This window comes from Melozone crissalis, unplaced genomic scaffold, assembly GCF_028551555.1.
Source record: "Melozone crissalis strain CALT ecotype California unplaced genomic scaffold, PUWL_Pcris_2 ptg000057l_1, whole genome shotgun sequence".
Classification (NCBI taxonomy): Eukaryota; Metazoa; Chordata; class Aves; order Passeriformes; family Passerellidae; genus Melozone; species Melozone crissalis.
This window is the reverse complement of record NW_026535835.1, coordinates 3,995,511-4,014,268: the sequence shown is the minus strand read 5'-3', so window position 1 is coordinate 4,014,268 and position 18,758 is coordinate 3,995,511. Positions and strand designations below refer to the sequence as shown.

At 54.5% G+C, this 18,758-nt stretch overlaps 1 protein-coding gene across 1 annotated transcript in view; it reads right to left on the bottom strand.

Moving 5' to 3' along the window:
* Positions 1-1,256: 1,256 nt before the first annotated feature.
* The window catches only part of STX1A (syntaxin 1A), a 69,450-nt gene continuing 51,948 nt past the window's right edge, over positions 1,257-18,758 (bottom strand). Inside the window, exons 4-10 of the mRNA XM_054287271.1 lie at positions 16,141-16,215; positions 12,285-12,358; positions 11,409-11,517; positions 6,353-6,426; positions 5,891-6,028; positions 4,122-4,232; positions 1,257-2,731 (exon numbers count right to left, since the gene is read on the bottom strand). Coding sequence (XP_054143246.1) covers positions 2,654-2,731; positions 4,122-4,232; positions 5,891-6,028; positions 6,353-6,426; positions 11,409-11,517; positions 12,285-12,358; positions 16,141-16,215 — 659 coding nt within the window. The 3' untranslated portion in view covers positions 1,257-2,653. The remainder of the gene's footprint in view (positions 2,732-4,121; positions 4,233-5,890; positions 6,029-6,352; positions 6,427-11,408; positions 11,518-12,284; positions 12,359-16,140; positions 16,216-18,758) is intronic.

The following is an 18,758-nucleotide window of genomic DNA, read 5'->3' as shown; positions in this document are numbered from 1 at the left end:
GTTCGAGTGCAAGCTGTGCGTGCCCCACACTGCTCATGGAATACTGCATCAACACGCTCCCGGCGTGGGGAGGGCAGGTGGCACCTGGAACAGAGGTGGTGGAACCCAAAGGACGAGCGGGTGCAGGGTGGGGGCTGGAAAGAAAAGGTGAAACGTCTTCCCAAAGCACAACCACACTTTTGGTGATTTGGTCTGTACATGCAACGACAGGTAGGTGAAAAGGAACTCAATGGGGCTTCCCGTAGTGCAGGGGTAATTATTGCACCAAAACACCCTCCCCTCACAGCGAGGACAGCGTGAGCCTGCCTGTGGGGCAGCAGTGGCTCCTCGTCTCCCTGCCCTTGGAGCCCAGCACTGCTGCTGCCCACAGGATCCCAGCAAAGTGCCAGCAGCCCTGACTGGCCCCATCTGGCTCCTGCTGCTGTGGGGGCTGCTGGCAGTGGTGGTGCCAACAAGGAGCAAGGGCCAAGAACCCCCCCTGAGGCAGTTCCTGGCCTTGTGCCTTGACAGGGGTGCCACAGCCCTGATGTCAGGTGAGCTTGTGCCACTAAAGCCGCTGCCTGGAAGAAAAAAAAGTCACCTTGTGCTAGCAGTTGGCATGGCTGCAGGGCAGGAGCATGGCTGCAGGGCAGGAGCCTGGGAGGAGGGTTTCCCTGCCTGCCCAGTGTTATTGCTTCCTGGAGGGGCCCTGGGGCTCTGGCTGGCCTGGCAGAGCAAGCTTGGACAGCAGTGGCAGGGAGCTGCTGAGGGACAGGAGCATGGCCACTCCCTTTTCCCCTGGAGCAGAGCCCCTGCCCCTGCCTGCCTCCCAGCCCTGCTTGCACGGTCCTGGTGCCCCAAGCCCTTCAGTGCCCGCAGGCTGCAGTGCTGGAGCTCACATCAGTGCTGTGGGACTGTGAGAGAAGGGGGCTCTGGGCTGGGCTGTTCCCAGGGCTGCACCCCGAGGGGCTGGGACTGGGCAGTGTGGGGAACCAGGCTGGACCCCCTTGCCAAGGGGGCTGCAAGCAGCAGGGGCTCTGTGGGGTAACAATGGCAGAGAAGCCGTGTCAGGGCTGGCCCTGGGGCAGGCAGCACTCTGTGGCTGCAGCCTCTGCCTCTCCCCTGCACCCAGGGGCACACACAGAGCCAGTGCCTGAGCCACAGCACCCTGCCAGCTTTGGAGCAGCCCTGCCCTGGTGGGGCTGGGAGGTGGCACTGCCCCAGGCTGGAATACTGGCTGCTATCAAGTGTCCCTTTTCTGCTGCCAGCACCTGGCAGCCAGCCCCTGTCCCAGAGTGGCAGTGAGTCCTACCTGGGGACTCCTGGGGTGCTTTGGCATGTGCACAGGCCAGCCAGAGCCCTGGGGTCTGCAGAGGAAGGTGAGGGCAGGAGCCCTGGCCCTAGCCTGAGGCAAACAGGCAGTGGCAGTACTGGACCCCCCTGAGCTGCCAGTGAGACCCCCACAGCAGCTGCAGCTGTGCCATGGGCACGGCAGAGGGCACAGGGCACCCAGGCTGTGCCACAGCTCCCACTGAGAGCAGGATCCTCACTGGGTGGCTGGGCAGGAGGGCACGGTGCCAGGAGGTGGCAAACAGGCAGTGGGGCACTGGCCTGTTCAGAGCCAGACTGGGTACAGGAGCAGGGAGGCTGCCACTCCTGGCTTGCAGGGGGCTGGATGCAGCAAGGGCTGCTCCTGGCACCACAACAGGAGAGAGCCCAACTGCTTCTAACCCCCAGCATGCGTGTGGAGAAGCAAGGCTGGAGCAGCCCTGCTTGCAGCTGAGTGCTGCCAGGGCTGTGGGTATCAGCAACAGCCCCAAAGCCTGGCAGGCAGAGTCCAGCCTGTGGGCAAGAGCAGCCAGGGCACCGTGTGCCAGGGCTGAGAGCACTGCAGGATGAGCAGCCAGGGAAATTCACTGGCCTTGGACTCTCTGTGCCACCCTGCCCTGTCAGGCCAGCATCCAGGAGCAGCACTGGCCCCACGTGCCCTATTCCTGTCCCCAGGCAGCTGTGATGGCCCCAGGCAGCAGCTCCTCATTCCACACTGCTCCATCAGGGCTCCTCCAGCCTTTGGCACCCTGCTGGGGAGAGGGCTCATGTGGGGAGGGAGGAGTGGCAGGGATGGAGCCCCAGAGCCAGACACAGTCACTGGCCAGGCAGGGCTGGGCAGAGCGCACCCCTGGGGAAGGGCCCCGGAGAGAAGCAGCCCGAGGGAAGGTGTTTGCAAGCACAGATGCGGCCGACAGACATGAGAGCTGGAGGTGATGGGCAAGCTGGGGAGGCTGACTGGGCACCACACTCCCGAGGACCCCTGACCCCATCATCCCTCCCTCCCTCCCTCCTGTCACACACGCTGCCCAGCGCAGGGTGAGCAGCACAGTCCCCCACCCACCCATCGGTGCCAGCCTCCCCCCAGCCTGCAGCAGTGATGAGAGCTCGGGTTCCCCCCAGCAGGGTCCCCCTCGCAGCCATCACCAGGGCCGGCCCCCGCCCGCCCCGGGGCCGGAGCTCCCTCCACACAGACGCACCGCACCGCACACACAGCGTCACAAACAACCATGCATGAAACTGAAATGCTGCTGGGAGGCTCCGGGGCTGCGCGGGGGCTCCGGGCGGCTGCGGCCCCGCGGCGCGCGCGGCTCCGTCCATCGCACACTGACAGTCCCGGGGCAGCCTAGCCGAAAATGCCGCCGAAGGTGGAGGCGATGACGATGCCCAGGATCACACAGCAGATTATGATCATGATCTTCTTCTGCTCAGGTGGCCCAGCAGCAGCAGCAGGGGGAGAGGGGAGAGGGGATGGTGAGTGTTGGGGCAGGGTGACCCAGGAGTTCAGACTTCCAGTCTGTCCTGTTCCCCTTTGCCCATGGTGGACCCAAGTGTTCAGAATGGCAGTTTGTCCTGCACCCCTTTGCCCATGGTGGGCTCTGAGCAGCACCCCGGGAGCCAGAAGGGCTCTGGCAGTCCTGGGCAGAGAGGGAGACCCCTGTTCCTGCTCCTGCCCTGAGCTGGCCTCCAGGTCCCTAAGCTGGTACAGGAGCAGGACAGACAGCTGGCACTATGCTCAGACTCTGAGCTGAACCATGACCTTTCCCTATTTTTATTTTGCACGGGCTGTGGGTCTCACAGCTATCTTATTGCAAAAGCTCCATATTTTCTCAGTGATTTCTCATGGGCAGCTTTTCACAGCACTGACTCTTCTTTACAGCACAGCTACCAAACTCTAACTCTCTTCACAGCACAACTCAGTCTTTTTCAGCACTCATCTCCACTGGACACAGCTGTGGCCTGTTAAAGGCTGGCTTGCTCCTAATTGGTAATTAGTACAGTTGCAACTCCTCAGAGATGAGATTACTTTCTGCACTATTTTCTTACATTTTATCTTCCCACAACAGCATGCCTAGTCCAGGGGTCCACCTTGTCCCTTTTCCTCCCCCCAAGCAGCACCCCTGCCCTATGGCTCATTGTCAGCTTTCACACAGTCTGTGCTGGGAGCTCTGCAACCCTCAGGACCTGCTGGCTGCTCCCAGTGGTGTGAGGCAATGAGGTCCCTGGGCACCTGCAGAGTGTGCCAGGCTGCCAGGGGCAGGCACAGAGCCAGCCAGGGCTGTGCCTGGGAAGGAGGTGTCAGCAGTGCAGGCAGGGGCAGATGGGCCCCAACCTGAGCCGTGACCTGTAGCATCCCATGAACTGTCCCCCCTTGGTCAATCCCCAAACCCTCAGCCCTGGAAACATTAACTACTTATCACAGAGTCATCCCTCCCAAAGGGAAAAACTGTCTCCTCATGGACTTGGTGTCACAACTTCCTTGGGTTTCTCCTTCCCCTGTCACTGGCTTGGTACCCCTGGTGGTCATTCCCTACCCCTGGAGACCAGGCCCCTCTGCCCCCCACACCTTCCTCTTTATAAGCTGCCTGCTCCACGTGGTTCTCCCTCCTTCCCCAGGTTTGTGCTTCAGTGACATTGTCACTCTGCTGGAACAAAACCTTGCAAAAGAGCCTTTCTTGCCTCTGTCTTGAATGGGGGTTTGACTGCATTGCCTGAATGTCAACTCAGCCTGCCTTTCGATAGGAGAGGCTTGCTGGGGACAAGGGACAGGCAGCAGCACCATCCACTGTAACACCGCATTTTCAGTGACTCACCCGTCTGGCTTTGCTCTGGTACTTCACGGCCTTTTTGGTGTCGGACACCGCCCTCTCCACGTAGTCCACCGAGTGCTCCACGTTGTACTCGATGCGGTCAATCATCTCTCCCTGCAGGGGGACACAGCCCGCCCGGCCGCGCAGAGCTCAGCTCCCTCCTGCCCTGCCGCTGCCTGCCTCCGGGGGGACGCCGCCCTGCCCAGCAGCCCTGCACGGGGAGAGAACCATCAGCTGCCTGCGGGCACCGCGTGTTTCCTGCTCTGCACTGCATGCCCCGTCCCAGAGCATCGCTGTGCACAGCCCAGCAGGGAGACGAGCAAGGGTGAGGGACAAAGGAGCTCCCAGCCCAGTCCTGCCCAATATCCCTCTCTAACCAACAGGATCTACACCAGCACCACACCACATGCTGCTGGAACAGGAGGCATGGCAGGAGCAAGGACAGTGCCAGCAGCACCATGGGGGATGCCCAGGAAACCACACACGAGCAGGGACCAGGGACCGCCGCTCCCATCGCACATGCACCGCACCGAGGGCAGCAGGGTCTGCAGCCAGGCCAGCCAGGAATGAAGGGGTCTGCAGCAAGGCCAGCCAGGACTGAAGAGCCCTACAGGGACCCCTGCCCCACTCTGCCCCTGCTGCAGGGGTAGGCTGGGACTGGGGGCTCGGACATGGGTTGGAGTGAGCTCCTCCAGCCTTGTTCACCTCCTTTGGCCCCATCCTGACCAGGCAGGCAAACAGCCAGGTCTGAAAGCTGGGCAGGGCTGGCAGGAGTGGGAGGTTTGAAGCCCTGTGTCCTCCTGGATGGCATGGAGGGAATTGAGGCCACAGAGCCATGGGCTCATAGCCAGCAACTCTGCAATGCCCATTTCTCACCCTAATGCTGGAGAGCACAGGGAGGACAAACCTTGGAGTGCTGAGCACTGAGCCCCACCAACTGCTCCCTGTCTTGTGTAAAACTGCTGCTGCTTCCTTCTAGCTGTGCCATGCCAGGGCAGAGCAGAGCTGCCAGCCCTGCTGCCTGCCCAGTGCCCTTCTATTCCCAGTGCCAGCGGCTCTGAGCTTCTCACCCACAGGACAAGGGTGCTGGCTCCGTGTCACCCCCAGGACAAGGGTGCTGGGACCCTCTCACCCACAGGACAAGGGTGCTGGCACTGTCCAGCCCTCAGAGCATGGAATCATGGATCCCCACATATGTCCCCCCACTGCAGCCAGGACAGGCCACCAACACCATGGTGTCCTGGTGACCCTTGGTGTCCTGGTGTCAATCCCAGTGCCATGCAAGCAGCAGCCATGCAGGAGCAGCCATGCAGAGCAGAGCATGCAGCACCAGGGGGCCTTTACCTGCCACCGACGTCTCCTCGGGCCATGGCAGCATGGCGGGCAAGAAGGGGGGTGAGCAATGACACAGGAGCCCGTGCCTGGCTCAAGGGACTGGTGCCAAGGGCTGGCAGCACAGCCCAGGGGCCACCTGAGCTCACCCAGCTGGGCCTGGTGCTCCAGGGAAGGTGAAGGAACCTCCCTCTGAAGGGCAGCCACCCACTGCCCTCCTCCTGAGCCCCTCACTGAGCCTCCCACCCCACACACACAGCACCCAGCCCTGGGGAGCCCACTCAGCCCCATGGGAGCCATGCTGCTCCTGGATGTGGTTTATTCCTCTCAGCACCCACCCAGGCAGGGCAGCACTGTTCTCCAGCCTCCCCACCCACCCCTGGGAGCCCCCATCACCCTCCAACCCTTCAGGTAAGCCCTGGGCTGCAGCTTTTCCCCACCTGGCTCTCCACCAGCATGGCCATGTCCATGAACATGTCGTGCAGCTCTCGGATGCTGTTCTCCAGCTTGATGATCTCGCTGTGCCGTGTCTCAATCTCGTTCAGAGCCTGCTTGGTGATGTTTGAGTCCATGATGATCTGCAGACAAAGCAAGGCCACTGAGCACCATGCTCACACCCAGCTCCAGTGGGTCTGAGCACCAAAACTCAATCTGGGACTGGGGGCACCAAGAGAGGGATGAGCAGGAGCTGCAGGGCCCCTCCAACCACCCCAAGCCAGGGGGTTTGCAGCAGGGTGCTGGGATTCAAACAGCTCCAGCAGATCCTCAGGCCACACCTGAGCTCCCAGACCCTCTCCTGCATGGGCTGTGCTCATTTCTCTGCCCTGAGGCCCCTGTGGCAGCACATGCAGCAGCATCCCCTGTGCTGGGGCTGGCTCAGCTGCAGCTGTGGCAGAGCTTACCCCAGAGGAGAAGATGGCCGGGTTGCCGCTCTCCAGCATGTCCTCCAGCTCCTCGCTGGTGGTGGTCCTGCCAGCTGCAACCACACAACACAGGTCAGCCAAGGGCCCCCTGAACCCACCACAGATCCCACAGGCTCCAAGAGAATTCCCCCACGAGTGGAACAGAGCAAAGCTTTCAGCCCCAGGAGCTCACAGGGCAGTTTGGGGGCTGCTCTCTCACAGCCTTGTCGCAGACAACTTTTATGGAAAATCCTTTCGTTAGGATTTTTCCTCCTGAGAAGCTGAGAGGCCTCAGGGACATAATGTAAACAATGATTATCTGCTGCTGTGGAATGCAACAGGTGCATCTGTGATTGGCCCATGTTGGATGTTTGTAATTAATGGCCAATCATAATCAGCTGGCTCAGACACAGAGCCCAAGCCACAAACCTTTATCATTCCTTTCTATTCTATTCTTAGCTGGCCTTCTGATGAAACCTTTTCTTCTATTCTTTTAGTATAGTTACAATGTAATATATATAATAAAATAATAAATCAAGCCTTCTGAAACATGGAGTCAGATCCTCAACAAGACAAAAAGCCCACAGCATGGAGGAGCAAACTGAGCCCTAAGGTGGCAGGGAGAGAACAGAGAGAGAGAGTGCCCAGGTCACTGCAAACTCTGGGATAGGTGAATGGGAAACCACTGAGGAGACTTCAAGGCACATCCTTGGCCCTGCAATGGCCAGCTGGACACAGTGACCACCCCAGTGACCATCTCCCAGGCATGGGGCAGGAGCAGCCCTGCCAGGGTGTGGGGGAAGCTCCCAGGGAAGCCTCTGGTGCCACAGCTCAGCAGACACTGGATGGCAGTCTGTCCAACCCTGCATGCAGATGTCTATAAATAGGGAATTAGCTCAGGGCTGAAGGAGTCCAATGGTCCATGGCCAAATGAGGGCTCAGCTGGGCTCTCCAGCATCCCTGCACAGGCACCTGCAGAGCCACAGCTGGGGCTCACACTGAGGACAAGGCACCTTCCCCAGCCTGGAGCTGGCTTTTCAACACTACAGACACAAATCCATACAATTCACGGAGAGATGGGTAATGCTGTCCTGCCCAGCTGTGTGTGAGGTGACAGGTACAATCTGGCCCACCTGGCTGTCACCCAGCTCAGCTCTGGCCCTGCCCAGGCTGGTATCAGGGTGAGGATTCAGCCACAGAACCCTGCACACTGCATGCCCTCAGAGCTGCTCTGGGTGGGCGGGGTGATGCTGATGGTTACACAGCACAGACACAGCAGTGCCCACACAAGGAGCAGGGAACAGGTCCTGAGGGGGCTGTGGGGAGCCCCAGGGGGTGGCTACATCCAGGGCAGGGACTCCACATCACCAACTCTGCCACTGTGCTACTTGCAGAGCCAGGTGTGGTGAGGATGGAGAAGCTTGCTGGTGCTGGGGAGCCTGCCCAGAGCACCTGAGCAGTTCCTGCTCTCACACTCAAAACCCAATTGATTTACTGGCTTTGCTGTCAGAGCACTTTCTATCTTTGGGCTCCTCAGCAGGAAACGAGAGCTGAGGATGCTGTGGAGATCTGTGCAGGCACATCCCAGCTGAGCTCTGTCCCAGAGCCTGTGCAGGAGCAGCTGGGGCTGCAGCCCTGCCTGGGACACCCCAGGCCAAGCAGAGCCCCTGCCCAGGCAGCCCTCCTGGTAAAATATCCATAAGCTGTTCCTTGATGTCACCCTGGTTTTTAAAGATTTTCTAAGCCTTCTGATGTTGACATTCTTGTAGCGAACTTCCTCACACACTTTCTGTAAATAACTCATTGTTTTGCATTCCTTTATGGAGGAAATTTGATGGACTGTTGGTCTGTCCAGTGTCATTGGAGAGATGGCACTGTCACCCTCCAATCCACTGTCACTCTTGGAACACTATAAATGTTGGAGTCAGAAAATAAACTTCCCTTTCTCCTTCCCCTTGAGAGCAGCAGCGTGTGCTTGTGTTCTTTCATGTCCTATAGCGACACCTTTGGGTGAGTCTTTTTGCCAGGAAATCTTTTCCACTGTCCCGATGGGGGAATCTAGCTCTGGCAAAGGGCTGTGCACAGGGCTGTGTCCCTCCCCAGCCCAGCTCTGCACCTCTTCTGCAGCAATGAGAAATGCATTTATCTCCCACACTCCATACCTCCATCTGAAGGGAACAGGAGTCCCTTGGTGTCAGGAACAGGGACACCTCTCCTAGAGCACACACTGCTCCATGGGGGCTCCTGAGCTGCCCTGTCCCTGCATCCCCAGGCTCTGTCAGGCACTGACAGCCTGGCAGGATGGACAGAGGAGACACAAGAACAACCTTGTCGTAGCCGTATTTTATGGAAAATCCTTTCTTTAGGATTTTTCCTCCTGAGAAGCTTAGAGGCCTCAGGAACAAAATGTAAACATTATTTATCTACTGCTGTGCATCTGGGATTGGCCCATGTTGGTTGTTTCTAATTAATGGCCAATCAGAGTCAGCTGGCTTGGACACAGAGCCCAAGCCACAGGCCTTTGTTATCATTCTTTCCTATTCTATTCTTAGCCAGCCTGCTGATGAAATCCTTTCTTCTATTCTTTTAGTATAGTTTTAATGTAATATATATCATAAAATAATAAATCAGCCTTCTGAAACATGGAGTCAGATCCTCATCTCTTCCCTGAGCCTGAGACCCCTGTGAACACCATAACAAACAACAATATATCTCCGGGATTGAAGCAGAGCAGCAGAGCCCTCCCAAAATTCAGCAGTAAACAAGAGGGAGGTTTCTTTCAGGTCTGCATCCAGTCAAGGACAAGGCTGAGTCCTTCCAAGCCTCCTCTTTCAGAGGGAGGCACAGGGATACCTTCAATTGCTGTTCACATGACAAGGCACTCCTGAGCTGTCACTGCAGGGTGATGGTGGCTGAGGGATGAGTCAGGCAGCTGGAGCAGTGACACATCCAGCTTTACAGCAAACTGCCAAGCTCTTGTTGAGCCCCGTGTCACTCAGCCTTCCCATGCAGCCCTGGGAGCATCAGGCATCACAAAGACTCATCTGAACAAAGATTTAGGCTTGCACAGCTGTGTCTCCTTCCAGCCCTCCACAGAAATTCCCACAGCACCCAGATTCCCAGAATAATTCCCACAGGTGACCACCAAGCACACCAGGTTGACTCACAGATCTCCTGTCATTATTCCCAGTGAGTTGTTGGAGGAAATAAAAAACATCCATTTGGTTCTTAGGAAAAAAAAAATTACTAAATTCAGAGCCTTCCATTCTGAGCACAAACCCCACAACATGTCTGAAAGTGAGATTATTTGCAAAAATCTCCTTTAATCTCTGCATGGCCTGCCTTCCCCCTTGAGTATTCCCCTCATTACATGGTGGTTCTTTGCTGGGAGATCACCCCTTTGCTCTAAACTGTCACTGGCTGCCCAGAAGGACCATCAGGAGAGTGTTTCTAGAGAGGCAGGACTGGACTGCTCCTAAGGGATGGGCTCTGGATGGCTCAGAGATCCCAGTGCCACAGCAGTGCCACCTGGGTGAGGTGCCACAGCCTCAGAGGCGTCACCTGAGGTGCACAGCATAATGGCTGCTAAGAGCCATCAGTCCTGGGCCCAGAGAGGCAGCACTGAGGCTCCTGCTCCTCCTGTGCAAGGGAGACCATCAGGAGCAGGGAGTGCTCCCATCCCAAGAATTCCCTTCCCTGTTTTCATGTTTAGCCAAGTTCATCCATGAAGAAGAGCACCCTGAGGAAAGACAAGCACCCACAGGAATCAGGAGATCCTGTGAGCTTCTCTGAATAAAAATTAGCTGCCAACACAGAAGGAATCTCTCTCCTTGTGATCCCTGTGCTCTCTGCAGCATTTTGGGATGTAATTTGCTGGATGCCACAGGAATTACATTTTAGGATGCTATTTGCCACAGGAACTCAAGGTCCCACCCCACAGGAGCCGTGTTCCAGCTGCTCCCAGGGGCTCCTGTGCATTCCAGGAGCTCTGCCCAGCTGTGGGGGTGTCGCCCTGATTTTTTAAGATTTTCTAAGCTTTCTGATGTTGACATTCTTGTAACAAACTTTCTCACTTTCTGTAAATAACTTATTGTTTTACATTCTTTTATGGAGGAAGAGAAATTTGATGGATTGTTGGTTTGTCCAGTGTCATTGGAGAGGTGGCACTGTCACCCTCCAATCCACTGTCACTTCTGGAAAACTATAAATGTTGGGAGTCAGAAAATAAACTTTCCTTTTCTTCTTCACCTTCAGAGCAGCAGTGTGTGCTTGTGTTGTTTCATGCCCTATAGTGACAATGGTTCCAGATTGCAAGGCAAGATATTTTCCATTACCATCTGTATGGCAGCTGTCTTTTGTCAAGGGGGCAGTTTGCCTTATCTCTCTCTTTGAGTGATCACATTCACACCTCCCTCCAGGGGACATCTGCTGATAACAGGCTATTGAATGTCACTGCATGGCTGATAAGAACTACAGCATGCCATTGGGAGATGTGAGCCCAGAGGGAGGAGCCAAGCATTCCTACATGGATATAATCCAGAGGTTTTTGAGACACCAGCACGGCTTCTCCACTGGATTCCGCAGAGGAACAGCAGCTGCCTCTTCTCCCACTGGATCTTCAGAGGAAGAATACATCCTTCTCTACAGGATCCCTGCTCCAGCAGAACCACCCCTGACACTGCAGGAGGGCTGAGCCACAATTCCAATGGGACTGCCGCCAACACCCTGACCCACAGGGTGTCAGGTTGGGTTCTGACTCTGGCAGTGTTGTTCTAGTGTACTGCATTGTTTATTTTATCCTTTTATTTTCTTCCCTATTAAAGAACTGTTATTTCCTGCTCCCATATTTTTGCCTCAGAGCCCCTTAATTTTAAATTTGTAACAATTCAGAGGGGTGGGGAGGGTTTACATTCTCCATTTCAGGGGAGGCTCCTGCCTTCCTTAGCAGACTCCTGGCTTTCCAAAGCAAGACAGGGAGCAGCTCTGCTCCCTTGGGAGTGTTCAGGCCGTGGCCCACAGAGCCCAGCAGTGCCCCATGGCAGGGTGGGTTACTCACTGATCTCCAGCTGCCGCTGGATCCGGCCCTTGCAGCGCTCCCGGTAGTCGGTCTGCGTGGCGTTGTACTCCGACATCACCTCCACAAACTTGCGGGACAGCGTGGAGTGCTGGGGGGACACAAGGGGACAGCAGGCTCAGAGTGGCACAGACATCTTTTATGGAAAATCCTTTCCTTAGGATTTTTCCTCCTGAGAAGCTGAGAGGCCTCAGGAATAAAATATAAAGAATGATTATCTGCTGCTGTGGAATGCAACAGGTGCATCTGTGATTGGTCTCATGTGCTTGTTTTTAATAAATGGCCAATCACAGTCCAGCTGTCTCAGACTTGGTCAGTCACAAGATTTTATCATCATTCCATTTCTTGCTAGCCTTCTGATGAAATCCTTTCCTCTATTATTTTATAATATATCATTTCAATAGAATCAATTATATATTATTCTAATTAGAAGAGAATCAATTATATATTATTCAAATATATTACAGATTTTTACATTACATATTACATATTCTTTTATAATATATCATTTCAATAGAACTCTTCTATTCTTTTATAATCTTGGTGTTTCTTATGGTCAGCTCCTCAGAGCACTGATTCTTTCACAAAGCAGCCAACTGACTCCAGTTCCCTTCCCAATCAGCCACCCCACTCTTTTATAACATCTTTTTCTCATTGGTTACAGCCATGGCCTGTTAAAGTCAGGCTGTTCCTAATCTTTGATAATTGGCCCACCTGCAACTCCTTAGCGGTAAGATTACTTTCTACACTATCTTTATTTTCTTATACTCTATCCCCCTGCACAGGCCTCCTCTCCAGCACTTCTGGGACCCCTGAGCTTCCCCTTGTCCCCCCTCCCCTCCCTGTTTAGAGGCTCACCTGGGTTTTCCTTATCCGCAGGTCGGCCGATGACCTGTTCAGCCCCTCCTCTTGTTCGATGCTCTGCTCGATGCCTGAAGGGCACAAGGACACATTAGTTCGTTTTTTTGGTGTGATTTCAGGGTTTACCCCAGAACCTCGGGCCCCTCCCCTGATAATTCCCTGCCAGGTGTATCAATCACCTCTCCTTTCCACACCCTCACCCCTCCCAGCACTGTCTGTCAGTCCTGGCATTCCAGAAAGGATTGGCAGATTCAAAGGATGCCCTCTACCCCTGGGGGGCATTGGGCCATCACGGTGTCCTTTGTCCCTTTGTCCCTCCCCTCCTGTCCCTGGTTGGGGGCTCCCTGCCCCTTCCCTGCCCCTCTCCCCGGGGTTAAAGGAGCAGCAACCACGGGCTCAGGGAGTTCTGTTGGAGCTGGTGCTGCATTCAGAGGCCTGTGGGCCAGAATAAAGCTCTGGATCCAAACCCTCCATCAGAACCGACTCCTTTCCTTCACCATCCCCTTAAAGCTTCTCTGCCAGAGGGAAACCTGAGGAGCAGCCCCTGTTATGGGGGAAAGCTCCATCCTGCAGCCACCAGAGCTCCTGCAGGCCTGGCCTTGTCCCCACGGGCCCAGCTGCAGCACTCAGCCAGCCGAAAGTGTCTGTGGGGTGAAACCACACACCCAGCCGGCCCAAAGTGTCTGTGGGGTGAAACACCACACACCCAGCCAGCCCAAAGTGTCTGTGGGGTGAAACACCACACACCCAGCCAGCCAAAGGTGTCTGTGGGGTGAAACACCACAGTGCTGCTGTTTGGTTCAGACAAGCTCAGGCACGTCCTGTCTGGCTATATTGGTAAATATTCCAATGGTTTGTGCTCTTTGGAGAACAATCACAGAATGATTCAGGCTTTAAAAGACCTCCAAGAACATCAAATCCAACCTTCCACTGATTACCTCAAGCCCATGAAGCCACTGTGCCAAATGCCACATGTGCTCATTTTTTGAACACTTCCAGGGATGGTGACTCCACCATCCAGAGCACCAGCTCCAGTGCTTAACCAAAGGAAGAAGGGATTGCTTGGCAAAGGGACTGTGAAACACTGGATCAAGGAGCAGCTGGGACTGGGCAATTCCCAAATCCTGACTCCAGCACTCAGCCTGGCAGCAAAGCTCTGTTTCATGCAAAGCACCTGGTGCCTGGCCCCTGGCAGTGATTTGGGGCTGAAAGAGCAGCACTGTCACCCCCAGGATGGTGAGCCAAGATTTCCACACAAAATCAATGTGGTGCTTAGGTCTGATTGTCAGTATTCAAACAAATTGGAAAGCTGCTCCCACCAGAGAGGCAGGAGGAGAAAATCCAGAGCTGAAGTGTCTCTGCAAAATCCCAAACCTCAAAACTCCTCCAGGGAACCAAAACCAGCAGCTCCTCCATGTGCCTGGAGTGGCACAGGGAGCACCCACCATGCTGGCAGGAGTGCTGGGCAGCCATGGAGCAGCACAGGGATCTGCCCCTTTAATGAGGAACATTAATTGACATGAAATCCTCAGTGCCCAAAGCCTGAGGGCCATGGCGAGGAGGAGCAGGGTCACGTCCCATGGGGCTGTGGGCTGCAGTGTCACAGACACATTTTATGGAAAATCCTTTCCTTAGGATTTTTTCCTCCTGAGAAGCTGAGAAGCCTGAGGAACAAAGTGTAAACAATGATTATCTGCTGCTGTGGAATGCAACAGGTGCATCTGTGATTGGCCCATGTTGGATGTTTGTAATTAATGGCCAATCATGGTCAGTTGGCTTGGACAGAGAGTCCAAGCCTCAAGCCTTTGTTATCATTCTTTTCTTTTTCTTAGTTAGCCTTCTGATGAAATCCTTTCTTCTATTCTTTTAGTAAAGTTTTAATATAATATATATAATAAAATAATAAATCAGCCTTCTGAAACATGGAGTCAGATCCTCGTCTCTTCCCTCATCCCAAGACCCCTGCAAACACTGTCACACTGCAGGGCTGGCACAGAGCAGGACCAGCAATCCTGCCCCACCCCTGGCAGTGCCCAAGGCCAGGTCAGACAGGGCTTGCAGCAGCCTGGAGTGGCGGGAGGTGTCCCTGCCCATAGCAGGGGGTGAAATGAGATTACCTTTATGGTCTTTTCCAACTCAAACCATCCCATCATTCCAGCATTCTATGAGAGCTGCTCCTCAAGGCCAGCTCAGGACATGCTAACTCAAAGATTTAGTTTCAGGGGATTATAAAACTTGGAAGAAAGCTGCCATCAGCAGGCCTGCCAGTGTGCAGGGACACACATCGCCACCTGAACCAGCCATGTGAGCTGGTGGCACCCTTGGAGTGTGGCTGAAGACCCCATTCCCTACACTGGTGTCCCACAGCTCTCAGAGCTCAGCTGTCCCCAGCACTTCCCATCCTGGATCAGTCCCTCAAGCCCAGCACAGGGCAGGCTCCTCCTGCAGCAGGGCTCACCCCCAGCTCAGCTCAGTGCATTCCATCAGTCCCTCCTGCACACCCACAGAGAGCACTCCCATTCCCATGGAATGGCATTGGCACACACTGGGCATTTCTGATAACTAATAAAATCCCATTTCCCCAAGAAGCTGGCAATCAGAATTATGCCCTGCATGAGTAATGTCTGGCCTGAAGAAGTCAGTTTGTTGTCAGCAGCTGTTGTTTTTGATCAGCCCTGACTGTTTTCTGTCATTGATCATGCTGGCCAGGAGGCAATGTGGGACACAGCACAAGCTCCAGGCATCTGCTGCTCCAGGTAAACATGACAGCAGAGAGGCTTTTCTGGAAGCAGGAAACAGGAGCCTGTCCTGCAATCCTTCAGGCTTTCAAAGTCCCTTAAAAAACACTGAACAAAATACTTATGGAAAAGGATTTTTTTTTTAAGGCCAAACCTTATCAGCAGGGATCCCAGTGTATCCAGGGCCATAGGAATGGATCCCTTGGACTCTGGAATAGATAAAATATCCCTGGCTCTCCTTCCTGGCTCTAGGTGACATCATGTGTTAGGAGGACAGAGGGAGCATGGAAACAAGGGGTACAGGTCTGCTGGCCCTCACATGGGACATGGGCACACCAGGGGTGACCTTACACAGGGCTCTGGGCATATCTGAGTCCTCCAGGACTGCCAGACTCCCACAAAACCTGGGATTAGTGAGGACACTGCTGCCTTGGGGGAAGCACCAGCCCCTCTCCTACCCCTCAGACACAGCCAGGTCCTCTGCACCAATGCAAACCAAACCCCAGACTGATGTCCATACCACCACAGGCAAATCCAAGGTGCCAGGGTGCCCTGCCCCCTGTCTCAAGATTCTGCCATCCTCTTGGACTCCCTCAGTCCCCTGGGGCCCAGTCTTGGAATTCTGGGTTGTCTGAATGCTCCAGCACAACCCTGACCATCAGTGGGCAGACACCACCTTGTTCTCACACCTCAGAGACTGAATGACTCCTCCAGTAGTGGAAACTGAGGGTCACATCCTGCAGCACATCCCACAGCAGCACCTCCTCACCACCCAGACCTGAACAGAACCTTTGGCCAAGCTGGGGGCTTGCCCAGGCTCCAAGCCCTGCCAGAGGTGAGGCACAGGACTCACTCTAAGCCCACCAGCTGCTCCTGGCCCCATTCCCTCAATCCCATTCTGGGAATGAGGCACAAGGGGAGAAAAACGGCAAACAAAAGCATCAGGAGGGTACAGCAGGGAGGGAAGGTGATGCTGATCCCTGGGAGGATTTCCAGCCTGGGACAGGAGTGCATCAGGCAGAGCCCACAGCTCCATGCCAGGCAGTTTAGTTTAGTTTAGTTTAGTTTAGTTTAGTTTAGTTCAGTTCAGTTTAGTTCAGTTAGTCACCACTCACTCTTTAGCTTGGAGCGCACTTTGTTCGCCGTCTTCTTGATGTCGGACATCAGCTCCTCCAGCTCCTCTTTCGTTTCTGGGGAGAGAGCAAAGAGCAAACATGGGTGTGCTGCAGCCTCCACTGAAATCTGCTGCCCTACAGAGTGTAGAAACCAGAGCTCGGAGCCCTTCAACCCCCTGTCCTGGTCTGAAAAGGAAGTAAGTTTTTTGGGAGTTTGTGGTCAAACCAATCAGTGCTGAAATTTGAATATTGGCACCTGATGTGGCCACTGAGGACATGGATACACCTCTGAGAACACAGGGGGTAAAAGCAGAGAACTCCAGAACTCCCCAAATTGGAAGGATTTCCAACCCCTGACTAAAAACACTCCCAATTCCCAGACTGGGAACACTCCCACAATCCAGACTGGGAGCACTCCCACATCCAGACTGGGAAAATTTCCACTCCAGACTGGGAACACTCCCACATCCAGACTGGGAAAATTTCCACCCCCAGACTGGGAGCACTTGCATCCCCAGAATGGGAACACTCCCACATCCAGACTGGGAGCACTCCCCCAGTCCAGACTGGGAACCCTCCCACATTCAGACTGGGAGCATTCCCACAATCCAGACTTGGAAAATTTCCACCCCAGACTGGGAACACTCCCACAGTCCAGACTGGGAGCACTCCCACCACCCCATGCTCTCCTCACACTCCTGAGGCCTCCAGCTGCTTCCAGCTCTGGAGCCCCAACACAAGTATTAAATTTAACAAGAATACAAGAATGACGTCAGGTTAGACATGGGGAGGAAATGTCAGACCATGCGGGTGGGCAGGCCCTGGCACAGGGTGCCCAGAGCAGCTGTGGCTGCCCCTGGATCCCTGGCAGTGCCCAAGGCCAGGCTGGATGGGGTTTGGAGCAGCCTGGGACAGTGGAAGGTGTCCCTGCAATGGCAGGGGGTGGAACCTTTCAAATTCCCTTCACACCCTGTGACTCTGTGATCACATCCAGGTTCCTCTCCCAGAAACCAGCATGCCCTGAAAGCAGCCAGGATTTGCAGGTGTGTGCCTCAGCAATCTGTGCTTCAGGAACTGCCAGAGCCCCTGGAGCAGCAAACTGGGACCCCCCTGGGGTCTGCCAGTGCAGCTCTCCCTGTGCCACACCAACACTCCCTCTTGATTTTGATGAGATCAAGACTTAATTAAATAAAACTTAGTTTAATAGAGCTGAGGCATATTGACTGACTCATGTCAATGGTTCTGATGCCAGCTGCCAGTCACAGGCATAATTAGAAAATCCTGATGATGGGAATGTTCTGGGGGAAGGTCCTATCATTCTGGCAGCTATGAACATCCCCATCCCTGGGCTACAAGCTTCAGCACTATTGGGAAAAGGAGAGAAGGAACACATCTGTGAAGTCCTTCACCCCAGGATATTTGCTGTAGAAGGGCACAAATGCAGTGGCAGGAATAGGACATCTTCAGTTTAAGTTCTCATTTAAGTGACTAATTTTTTTTTCCCATTCTTAAAAAAAAAACTTGTAATAATAAGAAATAAAGAAATTACAAGAAATGGTAATGTGAAGAAATTACTTGAAAGAACTTATAGGAAATATAAAAATTTCCAATAACAGGAAAGTGATAAAAATAAGAAACTGTTATAATAAGAAATTAAAAACTGTAATAATAAGGAATTAAAAATTATTTCTTAATAAAGAAATAAACCAGCCTGGGCTGAGTAACTCCCTGCAGCCATCCAGGCTGGGTAAGCAGACAAGGACCAGGAGTACAGGAGACCAGAGGAAACAAGAGGAGACAAGAGGAGACAAGAGGAGACAGGAGGCTGCCATGGCCACAGGGATGGGCTGAGAGCTGGGATTGTTCACCTGGAAACAGGAAAGCCAAAGGGGTCCCTACTGCTGTGTGAGACCACCCTGCAGGAGGGTGGAGAGAAGCTGGGCCAGGTGTCCTGCTGGTCCCTGTGGGTGACATTCAGCTTCCTACTGAAGCTTGGGGTGCACAGGAAGAGGACAAGCAGTGTTGGGGCAAGCAAAATGCAGATTAGATATTGAGAAGAAAAGCATCCATGATGGTGGTCAATAGCAGATGCAGAGAGGCTGAGGGATGTCTGTGGGATGTCTGTGGATGTCTGTCCTTACGGATGTTCTGCACAAGGCTGGGTGAAGGCTGGAGGGGACAGGCCAGGGGCCTTCAAGGTCCCTTCCCACCCACATCCTTCAATTCTATTGAACAATTTCTCATCACTCACTGCCATGTGCTTTCCCTTCTCCTGTCAGTTCAGGCTGAGGGATCCCCCCTCTGTCCTGCTCTGAGACCTCACCTGCAGACGTGCTGCCAGCTCTGGAAACGCCAGCCCAGGAAGGATGTGGAGCTACTGGAGCAAGTGCAGAGGAGGCCACAGAGATGCTCTGAGGGCTGGAGCCCCCTCTGGAGCCAGGCTGAGAGAGCTGGGGGTGCTCAGCCTGGACAGGAAAAGGCTCCAGGGAGAGCTCAGAGTCCCTTCCAGTGCTTAAAGGGGCTCCAGGAGAGCTGGAGAGGGACTGGGGACAAAGGATGGAGGGACAGGACACAGGGAATGGCTCCCACTGCCAGAGGACATGGATAGATGGGATATT